At 38.0% G+C, this 21,381-nt stretch overlaps 1 protein-coding gene across 2 annotated transcripts; it reads left to right on the plus strand.

Annotated features, from left to right (window-relative positions):
- The first annotated feature begins 3,528 nt into the window (after positions 1-3,528).
- SLC25A51 (solute carrier family 25 member 51) lies at positions 3,529-14,754 on the plus strand. 2 transcript variants are annotated; one of them, XM_075191146.1, is made up of 2 exons: positions 3,529-3,586; positions 13,561-14,754. In XM_075191146.1, the coding sequence occupies exon 2, from the start codon at positions 13,580-13,582 to the stop codon at positions 14,504-14,506; it is 927 nt and encodes a 308-aa protein (XP_075047247.1). In that variant the 5' UTR covers positions 3,529-3,586; positions 13,561-13,579; the 3' UTR covers positions 14,507-14,754. The 2 variants fall into 2 exon arrangements, with proteins under 2 accessions (XP_075047247.1, XP_075047238.1); XM_075191137.1 differs by lacking the exon at positions 3,529-3,586 and adding an exon at positions 3,593-3,722.
- The last annotated feature ends 6,627 nt before the right edge of the window (positions 14,755-21,381 follow it).

Consider the following 21,381-nt stretch of genomic DNA (forward strand, 5'->3'; position numbering starts at 1 on the left):
ATGCCTGATTCACTCGTGGACATCCAGTGCCTTGTGCCTCCTGATTAACCCTGGTAACTTGAATCTGAACTTCAAGATTCGTACCAGGCAATCCAGTGTCTCCTGCTTTATCTGTTATACCTGGACATCAGTCTTTCCTGCTTCAGCTTCCCAGCTAACCTGGTTACCCTTACACATGTATCTACATTTGCACCACTGACTGCACATAGTTATACTTGTATAACCCTTGTTCAATAATGAAGATATTCTGTTTTCACTACCACAACACTCAGTAGTATTCATACTGGGAATACCTAACATAGGAACTGGCCCAAACAATTAGAGCTTGTAAGACGCACGCTCCCTGCTCTTGAACAGGAGTTCCTAGTGCATGGGGATGGCAACCTTTTTCTATCAGTGCCGGCTAAAATCTAGTCAAGCCCAGGTGTGCCAGTTGGGTGTGTGTATGTATGTATGTATGTATGTATGTGTATATATATATATATATATATATATATATTGTCACGGGCACTAGGAGTTCTGCCCAGGATTCACCAGTTAACTATGCTTACCAGAGGGGCGGAGTTTGCACAGCGGTCCTCTGGCAGCAGGGTGAATAGTGGAACGTATATAACAGCAGATGGAGAGAGGATGCCAATGGAATTGATGATAGTCAGTGACTTGCAGCTATAATGGTAGATGAGTCAGCGACTTGCAGCTATAGTGGAAGGCAGGTTTCAACCACGGAGAGCAGGGTGGACGTGAGCAGGTGAAGGAAGGTAATGGGACATTTTACAACTCCACTATCAAATGACAAAGATGTCTACATTGTTACTAAAGGTGCTTAAACAGCCAGTACTCATGCAGTGGTTCCTAGTTCTGGAGCAATTCATTTTTTTTTCAAGGAGAAAGTTCAGACTGCAGTACATCCTCCAGAGTTTTGACTTTGTTATAAAGATACTAATTGTGCTGCACCTCTTCAAGTGCCTGTGGCTAATGGCATTGAGGATTCAAAACCTGCAGGCCACCGAGAAAGAACTCACTCACAGAAGGGTCAACCACCTATGTCTTTACTGCACCAGCTCAGAGCATTTCCTGGTAGAGTGCCCGCTGCATAGACCCAAATCACCTCCGGGGTTACCCGTTGGGAATGCCTTCTAAAACTGCTTCCAAAACATCCCTTCAACCTGTTCCAAAGAGGGTAGTGTTCCACCAAACTGTTCAGCCATATATGCCTCATAGAACTGTTCAGCCAGAGATCGCTCATAAAACTGTTCAGCCAGAGATGCCTCATGGCTCTATCCGGTCAGAGGTGCTTCAAAGTGTTGTTCGACCAGAGGTGCCTGAAAGTGATCTTTGGTCAGAGATGTCTCAAAGTGCTGCTCAGCCAGAGATGCCTCATGGCTTTATCTGGTAAGAGGTGTCTCAAAGTACTGTTCAGTCAGACACGCCTCAAAAAGCTGTTCTGCCAGATGTGCTTCATAGTGCTGTCCATTCCAAGTTGTGTTCCCAGTCTGGGCCTTCTGCCAAGTGTGCCCAGTTCAAGCCTTCTGCCAAGTAAGCCTAGTCTGTGTCTTCTGCCAAGTGGCCGCATTCCGAGCCCCCTAGGATACGCACTCAGTCCAAGTCCCCTAGAATACATGATCAGTCTGAGTCTTCTAGGATATGTGCTCAATTTGAATCTGATCTATCTGCTCCATCCAAGCTCAATCTTTCCAATTCTGACATCCCAGTGGGGGGCTCCTGTCCTGCCATCTCAGTGGGGGGCTCCTGTCCTGCCGTCTCAGTGAGGGACTCCTCTCAGACTGCTGTCCAGCTTGAGTGTCCAAAGACTGCTGATTTGCTTTTAAGATTTAAAAACACATTTCCCTCTAAAAGGATTAAAGTACTGTCTGTTAACCATGCAGAGCCAGGTTCCACATTTTCTAGTATCGTTGTAATACTTACTATACTGTACTAATGTCATGCAATTTCACGGCACTTGAATTACTTTTTTTTTTGCATACTTTTATACATCTTTGTTAGATATTGTATTATTTCGTACATACAAAGTTGCATGTGTCATCACAGAGCAGGATTAAATTAATGCAAATAAATATTTTGTGATTTGTAAGGGTTTTTATCTTGGAACTGATTTCTGATAGTTTTAAGATCAATAAATGTTGCTGATTTATTTAAGGTTGTTGAACTTATTAATTATTGCAGGGAAGGACTTTGTGATGATGATGATGTGTTTAATGAAGGTAAAAAAAGACATGCTTGTTTGCTGACGCAAGACACGCCTCCACTGGCAGTTCCCACTGCGAATGCTATCAAGTATATGGGCCTGATTCATCAAGGCACGCATTCTGAGTGCAACCCATGTTTAATATTATACGCAAGTATTTAGGCTTTGCGTACTCCTGAATTATCAAGGCACGGATCTCAAGATACTTGTGCTCTACTACATAAGATGCTACAAGATACGTCCAATACTTATGGGAATTATAAATTCGCAAAAGCACAGACAAAAACATTTTTGAATTAAAGTTACCTGTTCTTAACATGGGCATTAATATATATATATTTTTTTTTTACCATAAAATACATTTATTAGAAGGTTTGTTAATGTCTGCTGAATATAAAATAAAATTTTTACAGTTCCTTGTGATTGCAAACACATTTTATAGCATGCATACCAGACTGTCAACACTATTGATCAGGACTTAGACTAGCACAGGAGCTGTAGCAAGAGATAGTGAAGAAAAACAAGTAACTTTGAGATGGCCAGAGCTGGATTCGGACATGGCTGCATGCGCTTGAGTTTGGCACACCTACTGTAAACTCACTACAACAACACTTCCCTTCCCTGCCCTGTTCATTCCCTGAAATCATAGGCTGTAGTATGTGTCATTTGTGTTTAAGATGCAGCAGACAGAGCAGTTATTTTTGTGTACGGTATGCTCAAAACCGACATTGATGTGTGTATCTTTTTTTCAGCTGTGAAAAGTTGGAGGGTCTGCTTTTGGCTTTTTGAGGAATTTGTGCAGCCTTTAAGAATCTGTCTTCAGTTGGGAGGGGCATATGGCTGACTGCAGTGTGGAGGACTGAAACTACTCAAATGCAGGGAGATGATCTTTTTAGCAAGGAATCAAAGGTGAAAAACCGTTAACCCTTTAGTGGTGTTAAACTAATATCTTATTATTATTCTATTCTATTATTCTGTGTATTCATGACAAAAAAAGCTATCAAACAGATATTAGCACCACGGTAAACAAGACTAGATTTTCTGAACATTCTCAAATATGGAAACATAATGTATTTCCCTCAGTTATATATATTGCTGAAATGAAATCCGTCGGCAGCCATTTTGTTGGAGACCAGGATTACTGCTGTCATGAAATCCGGAATAAGAGTGAAGGTGGCGCATGCCCACTACCTTCTTACTTGACAAGTGTCTGTTGTTGGCCTATCCTGGCAGCTGATTGGTCCGACGTGGCACGTATGCTTACGCAGCACAGGTGGGGATTGAAGGTGACAAAGGCCGTTGTTTATTTGCGCATGCGTTAAGCCGCGTGTTAGCTGGTACGCTGATTGGATGTGCCCTCGTCTTTGCATGCGACCGGAAGTAAGTTGAATACCCCCCACCGCCCACAAGTGTCACCGACCGAGGGTGGGGGGATTGAGGAGCCTATAGTGAATGGTCGGTGACTGAGTGTGCTGGGAGACGGAACTGGCAATGGCTTGGCATGCTGTTAGGGAAGGTGAGAGGCTGCTCGGCTGCAGAGTCACACCCTGTCATTGACAAGTGCAAACATAGACACATTATGAGAGGGTTGTAAAGCAGGGCAAGTTGTTACTTGTAGTTCAACACTAGCTGGTGGGCCACATATTGCCTAAGCCAACTCTAGAGTCTCAATACTCACAGGTTTAATAAGCCCCATATGTGATTCATATGTGCAGTCATGTCAACATCTGCAAATCAGAACATTTGTTTTGGAGCTGGTTATACCAGAATTGTCACTAAACTTGCTGTTGTTTTTTTATAGAGGGCAAGGCCCCGAACTGCACTGTTAGCCCCAGGATTTTTAATGTATTAGTGTTCTCCCCATTTCTATGGAGCTCCACCTGGATGTGTTTACTTGCCACCGGGCTCTTGGAGACCAACAGAGTCCTATTATAATAAAATAAACCATTTTCTCCAGTTTTACCAGGCACTATGTAAGCACGTTACAGCCGGCAGTGTGTTAGACCACTGACCACCAGTCCTGGCAGGTGTGGGCAGTAACCTCTAACATGTTTCCATATTACTGCTAAGTAATACAACTGCCGCCACCTGGCTGGCAACATTTTCTGGGGAGATCACTGCATTATCATGCATAGTATATAACTTGATGTTTGAGTATGATGTAATTCATTCAGTTTATTGAAGTTTTACATGTGCCTGTTACCCACACACTTGTCTGACCTTTGCATACAGAGGAGCATAATACATGTGTTTAATACGGCAACTTGTTTTTTTGGTCAATGCTGTTATTTAAAAGTGACTAATAAAATTGTGGACTCGTACACTTTATAATGTTTTAACAAATTGATATTTTAAAGAGGATGGATACCCCCAAGCCAAATTGCATTATGCAGTTTGACTGGGAGTATGCAATGCAGTTAAACTGGTGTCTCTGCAGCAGTAGGATGTACCTTGTTGGAGAGAAGTCACTTGGGTAGAAGACAATCATAGGATTCTGACAAAACTATGTCCTTTTTTGCTATTTATGTCATACTACTGCTGAGCTTCATGGCTGATTGCATGAAATAGCCACCCCATGTGTTTCTGTATCCTTTTCCGCCAAAAAAAGGAGTTCAGTTTTATTATCAATATGTGTCTGGGGATTTTTCTTAATTAACTAAATTGTGGGGAGCTCCCTTTTTCAGAGTTTATGAATGTAACAGATCATAATTTACAAGGGCATTTAAATTTGGGTCCATTATTATACAGCTCTTATGATCTAAATACAGTGTATGCATGTGCCCCTTCTCATGCTTGTGCTGCACCAGCAAATATCAGCAGACTCGCAGACCCATTTTCCAAAGATTGTTGCACAAACAGGTTGATGGCAGTGATCTGCCTTTTCGCTAGTCAGCTGTGCTCAATAATGAACTGATTTTTTTAAAGCAGATCAATTTCAGACATGCTGTCTATTTTGTGGCCATGGACACTACCATAAAAAAGTCGATTTGCTGATATGCCTGTGTGGCCAGCATAGCCCTTCTTTGGGTGTATTTGTCAAATGATTGTTTATCCATTGGCTAAATGATTAACAATGCTATTCGTTTCATTTAGTGTGAATGTTTTTGCTGTAGAGCTACTAGGTGTGTTTTTATTACCATTTCTTTTAGCTGGGTACACACTACAGAAAATGACTGCATATGCAATTTCTTTACCTATTTTACCAATGACTTAAAGTCCCGATGAGCATGCAATTTATGTGTAGACATCTACACAGATCTGTGCTCTTCATATGTTATAACCATCTGCTGAAAAGCTTGTGAGACTGCATACTCTATAGAAATCTGCTGCTCATGAGTGCATACTAGAGATGCTTACTGACTCCCCGTGAAGTGATTTTGGTTTTGAATCTGGATTAGTTTCGTGGTTTGGTTTTGGCAAAACCACCCTTGTGTGTTTTTGGTTTTGGATTTTTAGAAAAAATCCTAAAATATACTTAAATCACATAATTTTGCTCTTTTTTTGTTCCTACATTATTATTAACCTCAATAACACTAATTTCAATTCATTTGCAGTCAATTTTGACCACCTCACAGGTCACAATATTATTTTCATTCACTTTCGGACAAATACTGCAGCGACCTGGCTGGATGCTAAGCGACAGAGCAATGACGCAAACACACGGCAGTTCCTAGCACATCTAGGACACATTGGCACAAAGCAGTGGCAGAAAAGAAAAATGGGGTTCCGCCACTCCCACCTCTTGCTATGTTGGATCTTAAAAAGGAATTCATAACTCCGAGATCCAACGACGTCACAATGACGTTTTTCCTCGTTTTCAATTCCGAGGGCGAGTATCAGTCGGTACTCGGATCCCCTAAGTTCAAGTGTGTTTGGTTCTTGAGGAACCGAGCCTGATCATCTCTGGTGCATACACACTTCCACATTGCCTGACATCATTCCATTGCTGATAGTGATTTTCAGTCAGCTTATAAAATCAAATCAAACGTTTCAATGTGCTTTTGTGTGATAAAACATTGTGGGAGCGTACACACTAATGCGATATTGGACCTAACAGTCATTTATTGTGTGATTGGCACTAATGATTAAAGTGTCGCAATGCTGAATAAGCCTATCCCAACTCTATAAATAAAGTAGGTTTATTTGATATTAGAATTATTGCTTCTCAAATGAACAAACTTTTTAGAAAGTGTAATTTTAGAGAGTTGCTGAGTTTGTGCAAACTTTGTTTTGCTTAATTACCTTTTTTAATGTTGGCATGTAGTTTCTTATAAGAGAGAAAAAAAAGAGCGTGCATTGGATTGCAGTTTTGGCAGTTGATAGCTTTCTGTTGGCCAAGTTTTGTACAAGGCTACCACCATGAGATACCTAATAAAATGCTTCTGCCATGCAAAACTATTTTATGTACACACACACCAAAGTAGGATGGTACAGAAACTTTCATATTAGTATTCACAGAAACTAAACAGATATTCAAGTTCTAAGGAATTTAGATGGAAATAGACAATTTTTGGGACATTTTTAAGAAAACTGGTGCAAAGGAAAAAGGCTTGTTTCTATGTTTACCAGTCAGATTCTGTTCATTTTCTAGTGCAATTCAGAAAATGTTTGCTATGGACAACACTTTCAGAAAACTGGGACAATCTGTTTACAGTTTTCAATTGAGCCACGTGGAGGGGATTCTTGAATAAGAAGAATGGAAGTGTGTTACAGAATATAACTTTGTAGTTTTAACTGCAAACCTAGTGTTGAATATATTTAGATTAGGAATAATGTCTGCTGAGATAAGGGAGTAATGAGTGTAGTAAAGGCTAAATACAGACCATGTTGTATATGCAGGTATTCATTTTAACAAAAATTTGCAAGTTTGAGATGGGAAGGTGTAATTTTAGACTAGCAAAGGATAGACTGACCACTCATAGTGCAGGTTGTATTGAGCTAGGACTCTGACTAAAAAAAAATAAACTACAATTGGCTATTTGGAGTTTTTTAAAAATACTTTTAGGTTGACTACTAAGATATACAGTATTTGTTTTATGTTGACATTTAAAAATAAAGTGGAATTTAGTGCTTGTATCCAGAATGTCAATGGCCTTTAAGTATTACATGTTTGTCTTATATCCAAAGGATATATTTGTTTAGTGTTGGAGTACAACGGTGTTTACCAAATTATACAAATATTTGACTTTTTGTTAAAAGATACAATTAGTTACTTTCGTAATCTGACTTAAACTACATCATTTTCTTTTTGGTATTCAATAAATGGTCTCTGTTGAACAGGTGATTCAGTTCTAGTAGTGTTTGCTGGTCTGCAGTATCCCATGGTAAGGTAGTGGTTGGTTTCTTGTGCACATGACTTACATTATATTTATAACATTCTGAATCCTTTTTTAAGTTTAGTAATTTTGTTTGGCTGCAGGCTAATCCTTGCTGTACCTTTCGCTGAAAACTGATAATATTCATTGCAAATAGCTGGCATGATCTATATAGAACACTATAATCTAAATTCACAAAATAGGAGTTACATCAAAAAAGGTGTTTAAAGCTGCACTGCCTCCTATGGAGTGAGTGGAGCATTATACCGCCACCCCTTCCCCAGAGCATGGAGAGGGTTGAGAATAGGAGGACCGATCAGAAGCAATAATTGCTGACGTAGTGGATTCTCGTTGGTCCACCCTTCGGCACCCTGTTCTGCCCTTTTAAACCTGGCAATAAAAAAGCTCATTGCTGCTATGTCATTTTCTACTGAAATAAAAACCAACAATTTGAATTTATGACATCTGCTTCATATAGAGGTGTGTTTGACTTCACAATCATCCCACATCAGTTAACAATACTCTGGCCCTAGTCAAATCTACCTAAAATGGTTGCTTGTACTGTTCACTACCTGCTTTATCTCCAACTGGATTATCCATAGCAAGTGTCATCTTGGTTGTTTAGCAAATTTTCCCCTTCACTCCTCCATGGCAGCCCTTCCAATGGGTTTGTTTCCAGTTGTTTAGTTAGAGATAGGCCAAAAAGAGATTATGTAAACCAGCTCCTCCTCCATGTCTCTTTCTGTCTCTAGCTAGATATGTCAGCTAGTAGTTTTGTTATTTTATGTGTAGGGATCACCTGAGTTTCTCTTCTTCAGCGATGCATCACTTGTGGGGTGAGCTGAGGTCATGTTGGTAACCTGTGGACTGCCAGGCTGCTACCTATTTTTGAAGATAAATTAGTCATGTTATCTGATAAGAAATAAAATGGATTTCCACAAGATCACAGAACTTGAAATTTTCCATCTTTATTATCTTATCAGTAGTTCAAGGAGGCAAGGATAATAAGCCATGAATGCAATTATCTAGACAAATTTCTATAATGCACCTAGACAGTCATTTCGACCGTTCAGACCATTGGATGGTAGAGCAAATCAAAGTTTCCAATTATGACTACTGTTAAGAGCAGCCCCTAATACTTTTGATAGGGGACATAATTTCACATTTTTTAGAAGTATGGACCCAACTCAATCTCCGATCAGTGGGTGTTAGAAATTCTAAGGGGATAATTCAATTCCACGCGAAGTAGCACAGTGTTAAACCTATTACTGTTAATACGGTAATTGTAACCATGATTTCTGTTTGCGGCTTCCTGAGTGGCGAGCAAAAACCAGCATTTTTTGCTGTATTGGCGAAAATGCGCATTATTACTATAATTTCGGTAATAGTGCGTAGGCCGCATTACTTTCAGCAGTAATATGGCCAATCGAATTACCCCCTAAAGCGGGAACACAGAATATAATTTTGTCATTACCACAAGGAAATATTGTTTTGCTCAGTCAGAAACTACATTAAGCAAGATGGAGATGAAAGTGTTACATGAAAGGCTGCAAGATCTATTGAAGGTTATGTCAAGTTTCCCCATAGCTACAAGACGGGGCTTTTTATTCCAGACTGTTCCTTGTCTGAAAAGCTTCAGGAGCTTTTTACGTGATTTTGGATTTGAGACGACTCAAGTTTTTACATGCCGAACATTTTCAAATGCAATTAGTTTTAGAATTTGTGAAATCCATTGTAAGAACCATCGGCAAAGGGGACTTTTAGACATCCATAGATATTCATGATGCTTCGAAACAGCACAGATAATGGTTTTTACAACAACATTGATTGGTGATGATCAAGAGACAGTCATAGTGTACCAACACAACAGGTGAAATTTCTGGGAGTCCAAATAGACAAAACGATATATAATTGTCCGTAGAAACGTGCAAAAATTCTATGTCTGGCAAGTCAAATACAGATTCATTATCTGACAGCTATATAGAAAGGGCTGCTGTTGTTGCGAATGTCGTCTTCAGCAATTGGATTAACCCTCTGGGCAAGTGGGCATATGAGGTATCTCCAGCTGGAGCTCTTAAAGTCGGATCACAAAAAGTACGGTCTTACAGTAATATATATATATATATATATATTTCTCTCTTTTGAAGGAGCATTTTTTTAACCTGTCTCTAGCTAAACAAAACTGAAGCCAACCCATAAGAAAGGATACTATACAGTGTATCGAGGAAGAGGAATCATTCACATATAAATTATTTAGGAAAGCACCCATGCTTGTTGAATCTGTCAGCACCACAGCAAGTACACTCTCAATTCTCTGTTATGCAGTTCCTCTAAAGTAGGTTTGGTGAACCAGTGAAAATTTCAATGACAAACATACCCTACTTGCCTCCAGAGATTGGAACCCTTTCAGCAGAGAAATACACTTAAAGCTCTTAATGTTTCATCTGGCATTCAATCTGTTTTTTTTTTGTAACATTTGCATTTCGGATCAATGGCACTGCATAACTGTGTTTTGTATGATGGGGACAAGGTAAGATTTGCATATCTACCTAGAAATCCGTGTGAGAAGATTCTGATTTTGTATAAAGAGGCTAAGAAATGGTAAATACCTTCTGTTATAATGGTCATTTATAATGTGAAGTTTGTAGGCTTCAATTCACTATGCAGTGTCTATAGAAAATCATTACAGCATGGAAATTTGAAATAAATTAAATTAAACTCTTTCTAGCTTTTATCCATTTCGCCTTACATCATTTAACGGAAAAAAGGCAACTGTTATGAAAATGTATAAAAAATAAAAACTAGAACAACAAGGTTGAAAAAGTGATCAGGCCCCTGATCTAATACTTTGTAGAGCCACAGACTTTTCCTGTAATTACAACCATCAGTTTGTTTAGATAGGTCTATTCCAGCTTTGTGCGCCTAGATTGGGGAACGTTTACCCATTTTTTCCTTGCAGAATTGTTCAGTTAAATTTTGTGGTGAGCAGCGATGAATTGCTCTCCAAGTACTTTTACATATTTTTCTATCTGCTTTAGGTCAGGGCTCTGACTTGGCCAGTCAGGGTCATTCACTTTCCTATCTTTAAGCCACTGCGTTGTTTTCTTGGCGGTATGTTTAGGGTCGTTGGAAAGCGAACCACCTGTCCGCCTTTAGCTGTTTAGCAGAGGGCCACACGTTAACCTCAAGAATTTGGTGTGTACTTGGCAGCATCCATCTTCCGTTCAATCCTGATCAATTGCCCAGGTCTTGCTGATGAGAAATAACCCAATAACATAACATTGCCACCAACATGCTTCACAGTAGGTATGGTGTGCTTTAGGTGGTGTGCTGTGTTTGGTTTGTGTCAAACATAGCGCTTGGATTTCAGTCTGAAAAGTTCTATCTTGGTCTCATCTGACCATACAACCTTTTGTCACATGGCATCAGAATCTTCCAAGTCTTTAAATAAAAAAAAAACAAAGTGAAAAAAAGGTGTGTGGCACTTTTTCAGAAGAGGCTTCTTTCTTGCCACCCTACCATACAGGGCAGCTTTGTGTAAACCTTGTACACAGACCCCAACAGATCTTCGCCATAAAGACTTGTAAGTACTTCAAACTTGCCATTGGCCTTTTGGTAGTTTTTCTGATCAATAGCTTCCTGGCTCTGTCATCCAATTTGGAGCAATGGCCTGATCTAGGCAAGGTATTAGTGGTGCCATAAACTTTCTGCTTATTAATAATGCTTTTAACAGTACTGAAAGGGAGGGTAAAAACCTTTGAAATCTTTTTGTATCCTTCTCCTAACTTGTGGTTTTCCACAACTTTATCTCTGAGCCCTTTTGAAAGCACATTTCAAACCATTGTGATTTCTTACCATGTACTACTAGTAGTGGAATCCTCAAGTAACAGCTGGTTTTATTCTGAAGAAATCAAAACCACTACAATTGATGTCAGGTGATAGCCAATTAAGCTGTTGTGTGATCTGGAAGGTCATTGATTGTACCTTAGCAAGTTTATAAAGGTTACTCTAGGGGTACGATCACTTATCCAAACCAGGTATTTTTGTAATTAAATTATATTATCTGTTTGTAAATGTTGATTTCACTTGGTTGAGGGTTATAATGTGTGTTTTAAAAAAAAAATGGAAAAAATTTGATTTAACTAATTTCAATTCCCATGGTGTAATGAGACAAAAGGTAATGATTTTTGACAGGATATGACTTTTTTGAATAGGCAATGTAAACCTTATAGGTGCACTGGTTAGATGCCTTGGTTTACCAATACTTGTATCCCATTTTGCTCAACTTGGAATGAGGAAAGCAACATAGAAAGTCTTCAATTCAGGACAATGGGGCCATTTATAAAAATTAGTGCAAAAAGAAAAGGTTGTGTTGCCCATAGCAACCAATCAGAATTTAGCTATCATTTTTCTAGTACAGTTTAGAAAAGGAAAGCCAATATATGGTTAATGTGGGCAACATCACTTTCATTTGCACTAGTTTGCATAAAAAATCCCCATTGTCTATATTTCAAAAGACACTCCTCCAATTTTCAGTATATAAATATTTTTACATATTTATAAGCGGAAATACTGGTTTTAAGGTACCAGCTCTCCAATCATTAATTGATTATAGCCGCCATAACTTTTATTTTTCAATGTTTTTAAATGCATACATTGTGATGAGAGAGAAGAGGTAGTTGGTGATGTAGACAAATAATTATCTCACTGTTGAAGGGTACTGTGGGCCTGTGGTTCCGCTAGAAAATACTATACTGAAGTAAGGTAGTGAGGTGCTTAGGGGCAGATTCAATTAAGAGCAAAGTACCGTAGGAACCTTGCGTGAGCTTATAGTGTGTGCTTTTTGCTTGCACCTCATAGATTTTATCTTGATACTTTTTGCAAGCTTACTGCAGGACTTCATTCTATTTGAATTTGCTCCTATTTCACGCATTCAACTAGTTTTTTAATTTTATATTACTTAATCACATCTGTGTTCACTATAAAATGAGGGAGTTTATTTCTGTGTAAAAATGCCCGATCAATCCTGTGGATCCAGTCAGCATTGAGTCTTTTTAATACTGATATAACTTCTCCAGGGATCTTACTACTTTTTTTTTTTTTTCAGGTAATCTGTGTAGTAGCTTCCACAATATTAGCAAAATATTAGGATGTGTTTAATGGACGCTGTTGATTGGAAAGAGCATCCATTCTAATATAATTTCATATTTCCTTCACGTTTCCCACACACGTGATGCACCACTCTTATCTGAATTCCTAAATTCGGTGATCAGGCTAAGCATCTTTATTGTAATCTGAGCCACTATAACCTACACCTATTTGCTCCTCAATCAATCAGATTTTCAGATCTGGTCAAATCCCTTTTTGTGGTTTGCATATTTGATGTGTATGTTATTATTGGACCGTTTGGGTCAAAAGTGTCTAGTTAAGACAACCAAAACTGTACATTTGCATTGATACCCTTTGCTGTGTGAACACCACCTGTGGTGGTTTCACCATTTTAAATAGCGCACCTTAAGCAGAATAAACACCATTAATTTCTTTGAAAAAAATATCTTGCCTTATCAATGCAGCACTTATTGTAAATGCTACATTGGTCATGAATGCAAGACAATAGCGCAGGCTCTGTTCATGGTGTAATTTCTTATGGATCGTGATAGAAAAATGTAATTTATATTATGTTCACCATACAGAAAATACAGCACAGGTAGATGGACTGTGGTCATGGGAAATAGACCAATGTGTGGGTATCTTTTATGCCCATGTCACTGTTAATATGACACTGGCAAGTAAAATATATCAAACATTTGTAAGCTTAGGCATCAGATGATGGCTGGTAACTGCTATGGCAGATCTCCAGTTTCAGATTTTGGCAGGTGTTGCTTTTGTAGTAATGTTTGCTTTTCCGTGTGTTATCTTGTATTGCCCTCATCCAATGTCCATTCAAACTCTTTATTGACCGGTAGATTGCACGCATTTTTTTCTTCCCATTTATTTTTTAAAAATGTTTTAACTCCTCTGAATTTCACTTTGTTTTAGGTGAACTGACATTTCCCATATGACATATACCAACACTCCTACCCTTGTGATGGATTCAGAAGCCCATGAGAAAAGGAAAAGTGACTTGGTACTCTCAGCTCCAAAACAAGACCTTAAGTATCGTAAAGTAAGCATTGGAGCTGGTAAACATTATTTGTGTGGCTATTGTGCTGCATTCACAAACATTGCAATTACCTTCCCTATTCAGAAAGTACTGTTCCGGCAACAGCTGTACGGAGTGAGAACCAGAGATGCTATTAGACAACTGGAGAAAGATGGGATCCGTAACCTTTACCGGGGTATATTGCCTCCTCTCATGCAGAAAACTACAACTCTTGCCCTGATGTTTGGCCTTTATGAGGACTTTTCAAGCCTTCTGCTAATGCATACTAATTCTCCTGAGCTTGTTACACGAAGTGTAGCTGCAATCCTTGCAGGAACAACTGAAGCTCTGCTCACACCTTTTGAGAGAGTACAGACTTTGCTGCAGGACTACAAACATCATGACCGATTTACAAATACTTTTCAGGCTTTCAAAGTTCTGCGGCCTTATGGAATTAGGGAATACTACCGTGGCCTAGTTCCCATTTTGGTCCGGAATGGACCAAGCAACGCACTTTTCTTTGGACTCCGCAACCCAATCAAACAGTGTTTGCCAGAAGCAAAATCTTACAGCACTCACTTAATCAATGACTTTATTTGTGGTGGATTACTTGGAGCCATGTTGGGATTTCTGTTTTTCCCAATTAATGTGGTGAAAGCCCGCATGCAGTCCCAGATTGGAGGCGAATTTACTTCCTTCGGGAAAGTGCTCACAACCATCTGGACAGAACGTGATGGAAAACTGACACACCTTTTCCGTGGTGCCCATCTAAACTATCATCGATCCATTTTGTCCTGGGGTATAATCAATGCAACTTATGAGCTGCTCCTTAAACTCTTCTGAGATGAGCTGATGCTGCCACATCATGTTTTCTTCACACTAGGGATCAAATTGTCACAAAACCAAATAGAAGACTGTCTGTTCACCACTAAATATTACAATGCAACATGGTTTGTCAGAGCAGACAGGTGGTTTAAAAATATTATGATGTCTTGGTGAACAAAAGTGTCTGTTCTTTATTTGTAAAAGACTAAGGGCTAGATTTACTAAGCTGCGGGTTTGAAAAAGTGGGGATGTTGCCTATAGCAACCAATCAGATTCTAGCTTTCATTTATTTAGTACCTTCTACAAAATGACAGCTAGAATCTGATTGGTTGCTATAGGCAACATCCCCACTTTTTCAAACCCGCAGCATAGTAAATCTAGCCCTAAGCCTTTTACTTACAGGAACAATATTTTCATGTTGTACTACTGCTTGATGTTGGATTTAGAAAGTTTAATTATCTAGGGGAAAGTCCTTTTAAAAACAATGAATATATACATCCGTCTTAGGAGGCTATATTTCATGCGAACAACATTTTTTTTAAATGTTTTTTTTTTGTGCATCCAAGTCCTTGTTACCACAGATTTATGTAAAATGTGTGCCATTTTTATAACCTACTTTTGCTACAATATATGCTCGCTGCTTTTCTACTTTTAGTTTGTTTTTATTTGTACTTTCATTTTGACTTCTGTGGGATAAGTCTTGTTTATGGTTTTGGGTTTGTTTTTTGTTTTTTCGCTTATTTTCTCTCTTGTATGCTTTTCCTGAATACTCAAGTCACTTGGCTCCAATTATGAACATTCTAACAATACCCTGTGACTATCTTGGCTTTATACCCATTTGTATATGTAGTATAAACAGCCTTCTAATTAAGTGTGCAAGTTTGTGTTTGTCAATAACTAGGTTTAAGTTGAAATAAAATAAAAAGGGGAATTATATGCATGTCAATGCCAGAACATATATTTTTTTTTTCAATCAAATTTGATCATTTATAAAACTTAAACAGCAGTATGCTAGAATTACTTCTAAAATTTTAACCCACAAGGTCAGGATAATATCACTCTTATGTAGCCATATCCTTAGCGTGTATTGCATTCTGATGGTAATGCTTTAGTAATTTTGCTCTTTGTGGAAAGCATCAATTCTCAAAGAAAAGAAATAATAAAAAACAAATCTCTTAACGGACATCAATAACCTGATGCCTCTGCTTTTTAAGAAAAGGACTAACCAAAATTCTAAAGAGGAGATGCTTCATTACAAAATATTAAATAGGTGAAGACTACAGAATGTGGAGTAAATGTTACTAGGTAACTTCATACTACTAATTATTATGATACTTTTCATAGTCCCTCTCCCTTGAACTTCCCATTAGAATGAATGCAAACTTTACAGTGGATGATCATTGGCAACCTGCGTGCTCTAGCAGGAGAGAGAATCTATTGCCTGGACTGTAAGACAGTTTAGGGGAATCTCCGGTACGATGGAGTGCTAGAATGTTACATTTTGGTATTTTATTTCAAAAGAATATTTAGTTTTAGGTGAAATTATGCTCTAATGAATGCATGCGAGTATCGCCTTTCCCATTCTTTGTGACAAAGACTTGATAATCTAAAAAATTAGTAAGCTTTAAGGCTAAATCTAGTTATGAGCAAGGGGGTTAATAAAACAAAACAAAAGAAAAATATGTAAACATGGCAAAATGTACCTGTTTTTTGTTCTTGTATGCAATATGTCAACAGCATTAATCTAGAACAAATAATTACCACATATAAACATAACTTGTGTTCTCCTGTGAATGATACTGAATAATGCTTCTATATTAATGCATTGTAAAGATTAAAATATATTTAGTGCAGAAAGATGTTTCAAGTTGCCTCAGAGTTCAGCGTTCAACCTGTAAGTAGTTAGCTTGCAATCTTAGGTCTGTCTTCTGTGGTCTTGAATTCCTTTGTGTCTTGTAATATCCTTATGTTATCTACACATAGGATTATTCCTGTCTCTGCCAGAGAGAGACTGGATCAGTTTCCAATTTTGCCAAAATGTGTGGCAGTGGCTATATAGGCACATCCAACTGATTAAAATCGCACTCGCACATAGTGCAGCAGCAGTCCTCTAGTGCAGTGGATCCCAAATTTTTTCAGTTCAATGCACCCCTAGGATCTTCATAATTTTTTCAAGGCACCCCTATGCCAAAATAATTACCAAGTAGTCCCCGACCTTGCTTACCACTGGCCCTGGCCGAGGCACCCCTGTGAGATCGCCGAGGCACCCCTGTGAGATCGCCGAGGCACCCCTGTGAGATCGCCGAGGCACCCCAGGGAGCCTAGGCGCACAGTTTAGGAACCACTGCTCTAGTAAACATCGATTTTTTTTTTTTTCTTTTTTTTTTTATTTTTTTTTTTGTGGCTATACACATATATTGGTACAATTTTCAGAGCTCTGCATTGATATTTCTGTTTGTGGGCAGTATTATTTGTAGTATATGTACATGAGTAGCAATATACTTTGAGCTAACATGGGTGTATAATATAGGTATTCAGACTGAAGGCTTGAGGGCAACCTTGAGTACAATGCACATGTGGTGCATAGCACATTTAAATTTAATTACATTATCTTTGGGCACAAAATGGCACATAACATTTTATGGGGTCCCTATAATACGTTAAAGAACTAAATCTAAGGCGGAGTATTCAATTAGCTGCAGAGTGCCTCCAGAGCAGTCGTGAAGGCGCTCTGCTTCGATGTAACATTGTGGATTTCTCCTTGCACAGAGTAATCCACAATGTTGAGGTACCATAGTACCTGAAAAATGTGCGCAGCGAATATCGTGGCTAATTGAATACCCCACTAAAATTGTTTCAATTAACCCCCTCTGCCCCCCAACCAACTTGCATAACTGTTGGGCTCCCATGTTTAGGAATCAATTTGCTGTTTTCTTTCTGTGTAACTGCCCATTACAACCAGCGGAGTTCTTACATTTTTGTCAATGTGGAATTTTAACTTCACCCACAAATCAATACAGCAGATTACTTTTAAAAATTAATACGTGACCACACCTTGCCATCCTTCAACTGATACCTTATTTAATAATTGACCATAAAAGATTTTGAATAATTGTCATGAATAGAGCATTTGCTTAACGAAAAACAATTTTGTATGTTTAGATCGCCACTGTGTGCTTTGCTTCTCCTGTGTGCCTATTCAGCAATTGTCCTTTTCATATATTTTTTTTTTATATTACCAAACATTGATCTAATCTGTGTAGTATATGCAATGCATTTGACATGATTTACTCTATTTTGGCCATCTGACATTAGTGACCCCCTATGTCCACCCAGAAAAGTATGGGCTGTAAAATATCTATAAATGCCTTCCAAACAGTGATTGATTTATTTATTTTTTGTGGTGATTTTGCCATACCAACAATATAGTTTGCCACGTCCATTGATTGCTTCCTGACAAAACTCAGGGATTTTCACATTCCCCTGTCTGAACAAGCCAAGTTGGGGCTTGTTCCCATTTGTCTGGTTTTTCACCAGTAGATTTTGTTTTGTAATTGGATGAAACGGCAAGCTAACAGGGTACTTGTGTAGATTATGTATACAAACAAAGCCCTCTTGTTTTTGCTTTTGTTTATATGCCAAAGTTCTTGAAACTGAGTTGTACAATAGAAGAACACAAGCAGACTGGAAAACGTACACAAAGTGAACTGTTGGTTCAGTCATTAATTGCTGTTGCTGGTGTGATATAGAAACCTCTACACAAGTTCCTTTTGTTCCAGTGGTGAAAATTTAAAGCTGGATAAATCGCTTTAAATATACTCAGGAAAGCTTGTGGTCACACCAAGCCTGTGAGGGAGTCTTCTGTTCAACCAGGTCAAACCTAAGATGTTTAATTCTTCTTTTGGTGGGGAAAAAAAATGCAGCACTTAATAAGTGAAGAATTTAGTTGTCTATTATATGTGGTCAAACTGCAGTTTTCAAAATCCAGTACACCAAAATACAAGTGGCTGTCTATACAAAAGCTACTAGAACATTCACAAAAGTATAGCAAACTACACACACTTATGATGTGTATTTTGGTATAGTGGTCCTATTAAATGTAATGACATTATTTCCCAGTGGTGATTTTTGTATTTGCCAAGTAATTCTGAGTATGCAAACGTAGATTTATGCTGTTTGCAGATAAATAGAAATCCTTCCATTTTTTTTTTCTCAAAAGGTTTTAAGTTTTTAGTAAAATCCTTCCATTTTAATTATAGATTTAATGAGACTAGACTAGGCATGCTACAAGTTACAGGCAAACAATAATATAATGTGTGCAAGTGTTTAAGTGTTGGTAAACCCAAGACAAATATAACAAAAATGTGAGTGGACATTTGGTTTAAATGAAGGCTGTAAAATCGAGGGTGATGTTGGTTGGTAGCCGTTTACTTTGCAGAATATTTAAATTTTTCATATATTAAAATGTACATTTTACAGAGATATATTCTCATTTTATTTTTTTGTTCTGCAAAGATGCACTTCTAGGAACCAAGATGAATACAACATCCAGTGAACAGAATTCTGCTGTCTAACTACAGCAGCAGGGCCTGGTTTACATTGCTAGCTGCACTCCATTACTATTGAATAGCCTACTACTGTTGCTAAGCAGTTATTGAATTTACAGAGACAGGAATAGTATTTTATTATAAAACACACTAATCAATGCCATATAGTTTTAATATCCAACTGAAATGTGTTATTTTTTTATTTTTCTAAGGAGGAGGAGGAGCAGTTTTCTTCTTGTAAGTGAAAATTAGTTTGATAGAAGAATGTAAGATGGCCTTTGCACAAATATATTTGTTTTAAAAGATGGACAGAGCGGTGATAGTCATGTTCCCGGGAATGATAACACCGGTAGTTTCACAAAATAAAATCTTTACAAACACTAATATGCCAGTTGCCAGTTCAAATTACGTCAAAACGCAGTGTTGTGATTTCTTGTCTTTGGCATGTAGCTGAACACTGTCAGATATTTCAGGTGTCATTTTTAAGGTCAATCTATATTTGTCAGGCATGTAAGCATTGGAGATTTTATGTTGTCAAACGAACTGTTGGCTTTACCATTACCGGGTAAACGTACCCAGCCTGGACAGGTATAGTTGCCTTTCAAAGTGTATAGGAATACATTTTCAACCTAATTGGATGATGATGCACAATTTTGCAAAACATTTATTTAAAGAAAAGTGTTTAAACTTTTATTGGAATAGGATAAAAATTTATATCAATATGTTATGAAATGTACAAAACAACCAAAACTATTTATTTTTGTCATTTCATTTATGCCTCAAAAATGGATGTGCTATATGCCTCATGTTTAATCCTGAACCAATAGAGCATTTTTGTTATTGTGAATGCTAAACTAAAACAGCCATATTTGGTGTTAATGTGTTATTTGTCAGAATGTATAAAATGTGGTTGCACAGTGAAGTTTGTACAATTTTTTTTATTTTTTTTTCGTATTTTAATTCAATTTTGAAATGTTCCGTAAATTTGTTTTATGGTAAACCTGAAATTGTTCCACACTAAAGAAATGTATTTGTAAAACTACATTTATGTTCCTGATTAATCATGCAAATAAATCGCTTGGAACAACGGTTGTCTGCATGTTCAAGCCCACAGTTAGTTGGGGTCTGTCGCCTCTAAACAAACCGAACCTTGAAGACTGAACCTTTTTTTTGGGGGGGGGGGGGGGGGGGTTGGTGGTTGTTTATTCAGGAAAAAATGCACATGCCCCTATTTGTGGACCTTTTTTCGAGAGCATACGAAAAGTCCAGAATTGTGGCTGAAACATTGGAATAAAGGCACAACTTCTTTGTAAAAATAAAACCTGAAATGTGCCTTTTACTCGAAGAGTCTACTGATTAACAATAAAAATGCTATCTGGGGCAACAATACAGAAATTAAAGTTGCTCAATTGATTTAATAGGTTCACAGCAGGTGCTTAAAAGGGTGAGGTTATCCAGAAAGGCACAAATACAGGAAGAATATCCTCCAGCACATTGCTGTGAACCAGTATAATTGCTGCTATTCTACTCTTCTGCAAAATGCAAAAACCACAGTTATACACATTTGCAAACATGAGTTACCTGTTCCGTCAAGACACTTCTGCAAAGCAAATATAGTGTTTCATTGTTTAGAGTTATGAACACCCTATTAGGCCATATATTCATGTGTTTTTTAAATTGAGAGCTAACTTACCCAGAGGTACCCCCCAGGAACCTCAGAATGACAATAGAAGACCAGCACTCCCCATCAGCTACTGATTCCAAACATGCCTCTCAAACAGCAATACAGATATGGAAGTTGCTCAATCAGTTTATAGGTTCACAGCAGGTGCTTATCATATATTTGCAAATGTGTGTAACTGAGGTTTTTGCATTTTGTGTACAAGTATAATGGCATCTTATTGGTTCACAGTAGCATGCTTGGGGGAGGTCTTTTCTTTCAATATTTATGACATTCTGTGCAGGTTTCATTTGTAATACAGACAAATTGGTTGACTTTTTTAAGGGGGTGAATACTTTTGCAAGATACTGTATATGGGGGCTCCAAATAGTGGTAAACTGAATAACTGTAATCCATTCAGCAGCACATTCCAATAAACCTGTGTTTTTTCATGCTAATGACTCTTAGTTTTTAATATAAAATCGGAATCCTGATAATACCATAATATTTTATTCATCAACAAAAATGCCCATGTTTAGTGTTAGCATTTGATGATGCAAAAGCACTTACACAATATCGTTGCCCTTCATTTTTTGTGTCCTCAATGCTACAGGTTGTAAAGGAATATTCGGCTCTGTATCGTTCTCACATGGCACCGTTATTGGTTAACGGAGATACCTCCTCCC

Source organism: Mixophyes fleayi, chromosome 1 (genome assembly GCF_038048845.1).
Source record: "Mixophyes fleayi isolate aMixFle1 chromosome 1, aMixFle1.hap1, whole genome shotgun sequence".
Taxonomy (NCBI): domain Eukaryota; kingdom Metazoa; phylum Chordata; class Amphibia; order Anura; family Limnodynastidae; genus Mixophyes; species Mixophyes fleayi.

Bases quoted from the DNA above. Each gene is read 5' to 3' on its own strand.
- SLC25A51 (XM_075191146.1), top strand. From the start codon at position 13,580: ATGACATATACCAACACTCCTACCCTTGTGATGGATTCAGAAGCCCAT.